Below are 12,207 nucleotides of genomic sequence, written 5' to 3'. Positions count from 1 at the left end.
CTAACATTTGATTTTAAGGGTTTGGAAAACAAGGCTTTGATCCTGCATTGAAAAAACTTCCATTTCGTGAGTGAGACACTCAAGAATTTATACGAATGAACACCAATGTTCACGAAAACACACGACAAGGCATCGTTATATCTCTCAGTTAAAAACTTGTGTGTATCGAACCAGATTATGTTAAACAAAAAGAAGTAAGCGCTCTTAGTGCACACGACATGTGCAATATAGAGCAAGGAAGAGTTATGCAGAACCACTATTTTAACACCAGCATTGAAATGAAGAGGCCACTAGTTCTTTTATCCTAAAATAATGGTACAGAACCAGATCAGGTTTTTTAAGGGTCTAAAACAACCTTTATTATATATATTTTATTTATTTATTTTTTTTGTACACGTTTTTATTTATTTTTGGTACACGACATCAACATCAGACAGCAACATAAAATAACATCAACCATACAAAACTATGCACCTTCAAAAAAATAATTAAAAAATAAAAAATAAAAAAAAACAATTAAAAAAAAACCACACAAAAAACGGAAAACACACTAAAGCATACAATCACACAGCCCATATTCAATACATTTCTAAATTATGTAAACAAGCTCTTCGTCTCCTTTTTTATGTTTCTATTTGATTATTTTGTAAAACTACTCATACCACCAAGTCCTGTTCTCCGTTAAGCTGCTGCAAAATATACAGACAATGTTTATGTTCAAGTCTAAAATGAAAAACATCTTTCACCTCCTATTAACTCCAAAACCAAATTTCATCCCTACAAGCTCAATCAGAAAGACAATCAATCATTTGACAATATCAGAGGTTTAAATGGGTACCACTCCAGGAGAAATTTATTATATGTAAAATTAATTTTACTTAAATATTCTTCTACCAAATACCTTTTTCTCAGATCTCTTTTAAATGCAGCCAGTGTAGGAACAGCGTTTGCATACTTACACTTGTAAAAAAATTTGGCATTTAATATTATAAAATCAAAAACTGTACTACTTTTGAAATATTTATCAATACCAAACAAAATAAACTTTTCACTAAAAAATATGTTCTCAACATTGTGACATTCATTTTTAACATAGTTTAACAAATTTGTTAAACAACCATTATTATTATTCCACACTTGCTTACCTTGTTTCCCGTAGCTGTGAGCCAGCGTCGCTAATGGTTTATAGCTTATGGTTTCTTTTCTTTCTATTTTGTGGCTGAGTTTAACGATTTCCAGTGTTTTACACAGAGAAAATTACTGCAAAGAGAGAATCGTGACATCCAGGGGCGCTTAATTGTACCAGTATCTATACAATTTTTATAATCATTTCTCAATGTTTATGAAAATGAACTATAACTGCGTGCCCTTAAAGTGTGCCATGCAATTTTGACATGAAACTGCGTCATGACACAATGACTTAAATCTGTGTTGTGAGGCTGTGCCGTGAAACTGTAAAAGTGTGCCGTGAAACTGTGTCATGAAACCGTGTCATGAAACCACGCCATGAAACTGTGTTAGAAAGTGTACTCTAAATCCGTGTCATGAAACTATGCCATGAAACTGTGTAATGAAAGTGTACTCTAAGGCCGTGTCATGAAACTATGCCATGAAACTGTGTAACAAAACTGTACTCTAAAACCGTGTCATGAAACTATGCCATGAAACTGTGTAACGAAACTATACTCTAAGGCCGTGTCATGGAACTATGCCATAAAACTGTGTAATAAAACTGTACTCTAAGACCGTGTCATGAAACTATGCCATGAAACTGTGTAATGAAACTATACTCTAAAACCGTGCCAAAAAAACTATGCCATGCAACTATGCCATGAAACTGTGTAATGAAACCATACTCTAAGACCGTGTCATGAAACTATGCCATGAAACTATGTCCACCAAAATGAAAAAGACAAAGAAGCAGGCTGTGATGTGGAATATCCTGTGCAGGGAATCAGAGGCCTGGTCTGACAAGTGTCGGAGCACGTTTAGAGAGGCAGTGGAGTGTGCGCCATGTTCCTTTGATTAGTGTCGTCTGCAGCCCGAGTGCGCGCTGCCATTGGGGACCGCCATCATGCCAGCTTCCGCCCGATCCCATCCAATAACCGCACACCTTTTTACGAAATACAGAGAGGGAGGGAGGGAGGGGGAGAAAGAGAGAGGGAGGAGAGAGAGAGACAGACAGAGATGATGATGATGATGATGATGATGATGGAACTTTATTTTACTAGGATAGGGGATTAAGGCTACGCAATTCTTACAACCTGTCCTTTAAGAAAGAGAGAGAGAGAGAGAGAGAGAGGGGGGGGGGGAGAGAGATGGAGAGAGAGAGAGATAGAGAGAGGGAAGGAGGAAGAGATAGAGGGAGAGGAGAGAGAGAGGTAGAAAAAGAGAGAGAAATGAGAGAGAGGGGAGAGAGGGGGAGGGCAAGAGAGAGAGAGAGACTGAGAAAGAGAGAGAGAAATGAGAGAGAGGGGAGAGAGGTGGAGGGAGAAAGAGTGAACTTGCGAATGTATTTACGTCAGAGTAGGGTGGATAGGATAGGGAGGGTTGGCGGAGAAGCGATAGAGAACGCTTTAATGAAGGGGTACAGTGATCGAAGGGGGTAGGGGGGATGAAGGGACATTATCACTGATATCAATATGAAAATCAGAGAGTTGGTCAGTCTGTCTGTCTGTCTATCTGTCTGTCTGTACGTGAGCAAGATGGACAAACGGGGACAGTGGATGAGGAAAAGGAAGAGGTGGGTTGAACGCTGGAGGGGTGCACTGATGGAAGCAAAGAACGGGAAGGAGGGGGGGGGATGATGGGATGATGGGTCCGTCAGCAAGAGAGAGTGTAAATTAAAGCGCATTCACCGACTTTTGCCAGAGCTCACGCACTGCCTTAATAACGCCCGGGCCTGGGATCGATCCTTTTCATTCCACTTGCCAGAAAGAACAAGAAAAAAAGAAAAACCAGGAAAGAAGAAGAAACGGAGAAAAAGCAAAGTGGAAAAAGATGTGTCCTTGCCATCACTTTACCAGAAAGAGACTCTGGAGGATATCCCTGAGCTTTCGTCTTGCAGAGAAAAATTCCATGTATGAAGTTCACCGTATATGATGCCCTTTTGTTTTCTGGCTTCCTGGCTTTCGGGTGATTATAAGACGAGAAGGGGTGGGGGTTGGGGGGGGGGGGGAGGATGAACTGCAGTGCTTGGAAAAGCATTACAATTAGAAATCGATTTGTAAAACTGAATCAGGTCAACCCCACGCCCCCTCGTCCCTCTTTTGTTAAAGAGGCAAAAGTGTTCATGACACAACTTCCTTTAATGTCTTTCCTTATAATGGCGAAGTCGACTACGCGAAGTATTCTTCGCGAAGCTGGCCGCACAAAGCTTTAGCACTGAGTTTTCGGTAAAAAGACTTCGCGAAGCTGGCCGCACAAAGCTTTAGCACTGAGTTTTCGGTAAAAAGACTTCGCGAAGCTGGCCGCACAAAGCTTTAGCACTGAGTTTTCGGTAAAAAGACTTCGCGAAGTCGACTTCGGGCTGAATGAAGGACCGCGTTTAGGCCAGCAAAGCCCGTATCATCGTGCTGGTTGTCACAGTCCAGGCAGATTTAGCCACTGGTAGAACTTTGGCAGCGTCCCTCGTATCCGCTGCAGCCATCGAGAGGAGAACTAATGCGCCTCATGCCTGAGCCAGCTAATTGGATTGCATTGTTTACCCGATCGACCCACACACTCTGCCCTTGTTTTTTTGATACCACCCCCCCCCCCCCCCCCTCTCCTCTATTCGTCCATGTCACAGGTTTGTATCCCTTTCCCTTTTATCAGGATTCAAACGGCGTAACACTCGAAATGTGTTCGTGTAAAATCTTGATAGTCTGGCTAAAAGTTTTATAAGTTTTAATTAATTGAATATTTTGACACTGGAAAGGGGAGTAATACGGCGCGGCAGGGCAGACATTGCAAATTAGGTCAGTATGGAAGGGAGCTCTTAATTTACTGCAGTGTCCCTCCTCTCTGTCTCTGTCTCTGTCTCTGTCTCTCTCTCTCTCTCTCTCTCTCTCTCTCCACCGCCCTTTATCTCTCTTGTTCTCTCTCCTTATCTCTGTCGCTTTCTCGATCCTCTCTTTTTCTCTCTCTTACTCTATCTATCTTACTTTCTCTTTCTCTCCCTCTCTCACCCCACTCTCTCGCTCTCTATCTCACCCTCCTCTCTCGCTCCCTAGCTTTCACCCTTCTTCTACCCCTTGCCTTACTCTGTCTGTGTCTGTCTCTATCTCTATCAAAGTGTTGTTCTCTATGTCCTGAGTGTGAGAACGACTTAGATGAAAGTGATGTTCTCTATGTCCTGAGTGTGAGAACGACTTAGATGAAAGTGATGTTCTCTATGTCCTGAGTGTGAGAACGACTTAGATGAAAGTGATGTTCTCTATGTCCTGAGTGTGAGAACGACTCAGATGAAAGTGATGTTCTCTATGTCCTGAGTGTGAGAACGACTCAGATGGAAGTGTTGTTCTCTATGTCCTGAGTGTGAGAACGACTCAGATGAAAGTGATGTTCTCTATGTCCTGAGTGTGAGAACGACTCAGATGGAAGTGTTGTTCTCTATGTCCTGAGTGTGAGAACGACTTAGATGAAAGTGATGTTCTCTATGTCCTGAGTGTGAGAACGACTCAGAAGGAAGTGTTGTTCTCTATGTCCTGAGTGTGAGAACGACTTAGATGAAAGGGATGTTCTCTATGTTCTGAATGTGAGAACGACTTAGATGGAAGTGTTGTTCTCTATGTCCTGAGTGTGAGAACGACTTACATGAAAGTGTTGTTCTCTATGTCCTGAATGTGAGAACGACTTAGATGGAAGTGTTGTTCTCTATGTCCTGAGTGTGAGAACGACTTAGATGAAAGTGATGTTCTCTATGTCCTGAGTGTGAGAACGACTCAGATGAAAGTGATGTTCTCTATGTCCTGAGTGTGAGAACGACTCAGATGAAAGTGATGTTCTCTATGTCCTGAGTGTTAGAACGACTCAGATGGAAGTGTTGTTCTCTATGTCCTGAGTGTGAGAACGACTTAGATGAAAGAGATGTTCTCTATGTTCTGAATGTGAGAACGACTTAAATGGAAGTGTTGTTCTCTATGTCCTGAGTGTGAGAACGACTTAGATGAAAGTGTTGTTCTCTATGTTCTGAATGTGAGAACGACTTAGATGAAAGTGTTGTTCTCTATGTTCTGAATGTGAGAACGACTTAGATGGAAGTGTTGTTCTCTATGTCCTGAGTGTGAGAACGACTTACATGAAAGTGTTGTTCTCTATGTCCTGAATGTGAGAACGACTTAGATGAAAGTGTTGTTCTCTATGTTCTGAATGTGAGAACGACTTAGATGAAAGTGTTGTTCTCTATGTTCTGAATGTGATAACGATTGTGTGAACGTGTGCTGTTCTTTATGTTTTAGGTGTGAGAACGACTGTGTGGATGCGAACGCGCTGTTCTAGGTGTCATTAGCACTATTTAAACACGTGATGTTCTTTATGTTCTAGGTGTGAGAACGACTGTGTGGACGTGTGATGTTCTCCATGTTCTAGGTGTGAGAACGAATTTGAAGACGTGTTGATCTCCATGTTCTAGGTGTGAGAATGACATTGTAGACGTGATGTTTTCAATGTTCTAGACGTCAGGACGAATGTGTATGCATGCGCACGATAAAGAACCCAAGTTCGCAGGGCTTGGAAACTTGAATACACGCATTCAAGTGAAAAACAGATGTGTAGCGCCGTACTGTATGGCAGCTCGCTTTCCCGAGTGCGAAAGCAGCCCGAATTTCCACGAGGGTAACCTCACAGGACTATATGATGCCTTATCCTTATTCTTATCTTTAGACGCGTGATGTTCTCTGTGTTGTAGGTGTGAGAACGACTTTGTGGACGTGTACGCGCAGCTGCAGGACGAACATGAAGACCTGCTGGATGCAGACCTGACAGGGCGGTTCTGTGGCGAGAGCATGGACAACCTGCCCCAGCTGATCGTATCCACCAGCAATCTGCTCGTCCTCTCCTTCTTCACCAACGACGCCAAGACCAACAGGGGCTTCCAGGGCTCCTTCGAGTTCTTCGACGATAGTGAGTATACACCTGTCTGCTTTAGACTTTTTGGTATTAATGAGTTAGGTTGTTGATGGGTTTATCTTGACGATAGTGTGTATACACCTGTCTGGTTTAGACTTTTGGGTATTATTGAGTTAGGTTGTTGATGGGTTTATCTTGACGATAGTAAGTACCTGTCTGTTTCAGTCTTTTGGAGATCATTGAGTTATAGGTTGTTGATGGGTTTGTCATGACCATAGTGAGTACCTGTCTGTTTCAGTCTTTTGGGGAATTTTTGAGTTAGGTTGTTGATGGGTTTATCTTGACGATAGTCAGTATAACAAACTGTCTGCTTCTGTCTTTTGGCGATTGTTGAGTTAGGTTGTTGATGACTTTATCTTGGTCTAAGATCGGATAAACTAAGGGAAATAAGCGCTCTAAATGCATACGACATTTGTAATAGAGTAAGTGAGAGTTATGCTATTATTATTAGTTATGTTTTGCTGAACCAGTCTCCTTGCAATGCTTGTTATTCTCTCAAGTTTTAGGATACTGGTTCTGCATAACTGTCACTTACTCTATTACAAATGTCGTTTGCATTTAGAGCGCTTATTTTTCTTTGTTTGTCAGATCTTTAAATAGCGCTCTGCCTCATGTGTCATTTATCTTGGTCTAAGCTGATTTTCTGTTCTTGTGAACTATAGTTGTAAGTATGTACAGTACTTCTATACCATTTGAAGCTTTTGTTTGGATTCCGTTCTGACGACGACGATGAGTCGCAATGTTGATTCTTAAATGTTTATGTTTTCATTCTGTAACTGATTCTTAAGAGGAAAAGTGTTGCTGGTAGATTGCTGTTTTTCGCTTAATCTGAGCTGAATTTCTGTGCTTTCAAACCACCAAACCACTAAATATGAATTTCTAATGGCTTTTCTAAAATTCCGTACTGTCGATAATGTAGAATCAAGGGGTTAGAAGAGGGTGGGTTTATTTTTCTATCCTCCCTTCCTGTCCCTAAGATAAGGCAAAGTGACAATTGTGTAGTGTTTAACTTCAAATTTATTTCATTTTCCTACTGCTGGTAAATGTATTTCTAGTCAGTGTGCTGCATCTTTAATTGTTTTCCACTGTTATTACTGATATTACCCAATATTGACGGACTGTGTGATGATATCTTCTGCTATGGTCTGTTGAGACAGTGATATCAAAATCAAGACCGGAGGTCGAGATTTTGATATCACTGTCGAAACAGACCAATAGCAGAAGATATCATCACACAGTCAGTCAATGTTAGATATATTGCTAATTCTCTGGACATGTATTTACTGTAAAGAAATTACAAAAGTATTTCTCAGTTTTGGCTGTTCCATATCCCTCCCTCTGATTATTATTTCTTTTTGTTCACTCTTTTCTTGTACTTTTCAGTATTTCCAAATGTCTTTTCTTTCAAAAAGTCTTTAGTCACTTGCTCAACTAAATTCTGGGATCATTACATTTTCATATATATTTGTTTGTTTTTAAATTTAGGTGTTTTTGTTTTTGAAGTGGGGAAGCAATAAAGAGGTCGTCGATATCAAAACTGATATCGACGGAAATGTCGTCGATATCACTTTTACAATGAGCTCAGTTTTGCCCAATTGACCAATGGAAATCCACGTAACATATGAAATAGCAATATTCAGTTCTATTATACTGCTAAACATAATTTGATTGTGGTGTTTTTACTTTTAATTTATGTATGATTTTCACTTGTTATGAATTCGAACTTATTTTACATTTGTATAAAATGCACTGGGCAGCCCCTCATGAATTTCTTTGAGTGTTTGAAACCTTTATTTGAATTTCATTCTGACAGCTGCATACGTTTCTGCTGCAGTTGTTTTAATTTTAGACATGCGTTTACCTGATTAATTAACAAGTTAGGTTAAATTTTGTTGTAAATACACAGAAGGTGAGTATTACTGTTTTGTTATAGTGCTCAAACGTAACCATTTTGCATTGGATTACTTTTAAAAACTGGTCGTTTTAGTGAAAGTAAATCGTTTGCTCAAGGGTTTACTTTCGCCGGTCATCAAACACACGCATTGTGTTTTTCTTTCAGGTTGTTGATACAGTTTAATAGTATGATTGAATTAAATGTTTATGGCATTCTACTTCTGGTATAGTTGTTCCGTCACACGCGCAGGCGCACACACACACACACACACACACACACACACACACACACACATACACACACACACACACACACACTCACACACACACACACACACACACACACACACACACACACACTCACCCCGACACACACACACACACACACACACACACACACACACACACACACACAAATACACTCACCCCGACACATACTCACACACACACACACACACACACACACACACACACACACACACACTCACACACACACACAAACACACACTTAATTCATTTAATATGTTTAAATTGCAGCTTTAAGATATATTATTATCCCCATTTCTACGACTGGCAAAAAACTCGAAATTGTTTTACTGAAGACAAACTTTATTTGATTGTTTTAATTGCAGCTTTAAGATATATTATTATCCCCATTTCTACGACTGGAAAAAATTCCAAAATGTTTTACTGAAGACAAACTTGATTCGATCAAGCATGAATGAGACCAAGAATAGGCTACAACAAATCGATCAGACTGAAATTGAACATATCTTTTAACTGTGTTTGAAGCAGTATACTCTTTTGTTCCATGCGTCTTTGTTTTGTGTTGCTTGTATTTCTGTTATTGTAGCCTGTGCCTAAATGAGATGTGTTACTGTGTTGGGCATGGATGAATCTCTTTCTTTTCTTCTTCTCTCTAAATTGTTTTAATGAGATGGCAGAGATGTTGAATCACGATTCTGTTCTTTTATCATATGTTTTAGTATTTCTGCTGGGTTTCTTTTCTGAGTGAGAGTAATTGGAAATCGTCAAATTATACGATAGGGCATGGTTTTCTGCTATAATCTCTCTCTCTCTCTCTCTCTCTCTCTCTCTCTCTCTCTCTCTCTCTCTCTCTCTCTCTCTCTCTTTCTCTCTCTCTCTCGCTCTCTCTCTCTCTCTCTTTCTCTCTCTCTTGCTCTCGCTCTCCCTCTCGCTCTTTCTCTCTCTCTCTCTCTCTCTCTCTCTCTCTCTCTCTCTCTCTCTCTCTCTCTCTCTCTCTCTCTCTCTCTCTCTCTCTCTCTCTCTCTCTCTCTTCCCCATCCCCCTCTCTCTCTCCCCCTATCAATCTGTACGAACAACAGGGGTAGAAGCAGATTGATAACCCAAAGTATCTGCAGTACTTTCTGTTTCAGCCGTGTACCAAATCGGCACGGAAGCCCCGCCACGGATATGTGGCTACACCGTACGAAGTGAGGTGCAGGTGGCCGGGTACATCGTATCCCCCACCTACCCCGGCATGTACCCGGACAATCTGTACTGTTATTACAAACTGGAAGGCAAGCTGGGCCAGAGGATACGAATACGATTCGAAGAGTTTATCTTGTTTCATGGCGGGGAATAGTGAGTATGAGGGCATTCAGCCTGCCTCGTGGTTTGCACATTGGCTTCAACTCATAACCAGGCCTGCCTTTGTTCTCTGCCGTGCATAATCTCTTCTTCTGTTGTGTCCACAAAGTCGTCAACTTGACCGCTTCTGGCTTGGAAGGTGCTGTGTACACTGGGTAGTTGACTTTAAAGAATACAAAGCTATTCAGTGGGCAGTAGGCGAAGTACAGTTAGCTGAGCGTATGAAAAAGATCATGCAGCGCATTCACTATTATTGTAGGTTATGTTTCACTCTAAGAATGTTCACTGAAGTTAAATTTTCAAACAAATATTTTGCATAAAAGTAGACAAAAATTATGACGAAAGCAGTATGGACAATGTTCAGCGCATTCACTAATATTGTAGGTTAAGTTTCACACTATAAGAATGTTCACTATATTGAAATTATTGTTTCAAGTAAATATATTACATAAAGGTAGACAAAACTGTATGACGAAAGCAGTATGGACAATGTTAATGAAGCTTATGTTACATCAGCGATGGTTGCCTAAGTAACGAACAAGCGAACGCAAATTTGCAAGTAAAGTGAAGCGTGTTCCTATCAGGGATATGAGTTTGATCAAGTTTCAGTACGATTGTGGAAGTGGCGATTCACACATCATGCAATGTCACACTTTATTCCTAGTTTCACTCACCTCTTGTGGAATTTTCAGCAGAATCAGAAGTTTAAGGTTTTATTCTGAAGTGTTTTTATAACACATAATGAAATATTTCGTAGAAAAAGCGGATATTAAGCCGTACGTGTACACAGCATCTTAGCGTTTTAATAGCCCGCGTACACATATTAACAACTTTGTTTCACCCCACGTACTCTGATAGTAATGACTTTATTTCCACCCCACGTACTCTGGCTCTCTGCGTACTCTAGCTTCTAGGTGTGTGGCGTGGTCGGAGAGTCTTTGCTTCTCCACTTGCTAGCTAGTTGTCACAGCAACTACCAGTATCAGCTTCACTAATCTCTTGTCTCACTTGAAATGTAATCACGATCTGATAGTTCCCAAAGTAATTTCAGGCTTTGTGGTAAGGCAACAGTAAGTATATTACTTTATAAATGTTTCATGTCCATTTTTCATGTCCATTTTTCATGTCACGTCTTGTGTAATGTTCTTGGTATTGATAGCTGTATTGTTCGTGGCTGAAATCCTTTGTAAAAAAAAGTAAAAAAAGATTAAATACCATGGAGACGTGATGTTCGTAAAGGAAAATGTCTTTTGGGTGTAAATAATGTCGGTTATGTTGCTTTACTTGTTAATAGAGGGACACTTTCACATGTTTAAGAAGTTAGACTCGAATTCCGGACATTTTGATGTTCAGCTTTATGTTGAGTGTCGTGGTGCTGAAAAAGTCTTGTAATGTGAAGTATCAACTACTTTGCTCCCCCCTTTCGTCATAGCAGTTTGTGTAAGATGACGTCACACAGTCAAACAAATGGAATCAAGTAGTTTTGTTGCCATTTTTTTCTAAACCACCCCCCGCACTTGGCTTCTATGGCTGTGTAGGCATTGTATCTGTTTGGTCGTATTCATTCCACGGTTTTTATTTTCATTTTTATTTTTTGTCCATAAACTTGGTGTTTTAGAGTAGTACATATAGTAATTTTGTGGATCATAAGGTGTATTTTCTTTTGGTTCTAGTACGGTACTTGGGTGCGGTTAACACAAATGACAATTGGTTTTAGTTAGATGTTGTTAAATGCATTGTGCTTGTGGTGCTAGTACGTGTGTCCGTGTGTAAAAGTTGTGCTTTGGGTGTTAAGGCTTTGATTGAGAAAGTATGATTTACATAAGTATATAAAATGAGGTAGAAAAGCAACTACATTTGATAATTGCATGTATGATCGTGTAATAGACAACGAAGTTTTACTAGCGTGTGCTCGAATGAATATGTTTATCCAAGTTTAGAACAATATATCTCATGTGATTTTCAAAAAAATGTGTGAGCGACTAAAAATGGCGCCAAAACCAAAAACGAACTAAAAGCAAGATGTACAGGAAGGACTTTACTGTTCTAGTAAATGTAAATTCGTTTAATCACACGACATCTTTTAAGATGGGAAGATAAATGACTAGAAAAGGTTGAAATACAAATTTTGTGTAGATAGATGTTGTGTGTGCTACCGATGTTTTGTGTTTTCTTTTACAGTGCTCGTGAAGAGACGTTTGTTATAAAAAATAAAATACAGAAAAAACACTAGAGAGAAAACAACAAAGAGGCAAACAGTAAAACAATGCTATACATTCATTAAAACAGAGACCGGTATTGCACGAAATACCAAGCAACTGTGCAAGCTCTTTAAACACACACACACACACACACACACACACACACACACACACACACACACACACACACACACACACACACACACACACACACTCACACACACTGTCACGTTTCATAGATCACAGAAGATGATTATGAACGGTCAGTTACTGCTAACTGACTATCCACACCACGATCCACTCTCGCAGTCACACAAAAAAGATAGAATCAACAAAAGTATAAGTTTCAGACGCCTGTTTATATACGAACTCGCCACCTCCCTCAATACTT

At 40.1% G+C, this 12,207-nt stretch overlaps 1 protein-coding gene across 3 annotated transcripts in view; it reads left to right on the top strand.

The window, feature by feature from the left end:
- The window catches only part of LOC138961582 (cubilin-like), a 233,462-nt gene that overhangs the window by 187,436 nt on the left and 33,819 nt on the right, over nucleotides 1–12,207 (top strand). For 2 of the 3 annotated variants that reach the window (XM_070333242.1, XM_070333243.1), the window contains exons 5-6: nucleotides 5,891–6,105; nucleotides 9,387–9,609. In XM_070333242.1, coding sequence (XP_070189343.1) covers nucleotides 5,891–6,105; nucleotides 9,387–9,609 — 438 coding nt within the window. The remainder of the gene's footprint in view (nucleotides 1–5,890; nucleotides 6,106–9,386; nucleotides 9,610–12,207) is intronic. The other variant, XM_070333244.1, reaches the window with a different exon arrangement.

Source organism: Littorina saxatilis, linkage group LG3 (genome assembly GCF_037325665.1).
Source record: "Littorina saxatilis isolate snail1 linkage group LG3, US_GU_Lsax_2.0, whole genome shotgun sequence".
NCBI lineage: Eukaryota > Metazoa > Mollusca > Gastropoda > Littorinimorpha > Littorinidae > Littorina > Littorina saxatilis.
This window is presented reverse-complemented; position numbering and strand designations above follow the sequence as displayed.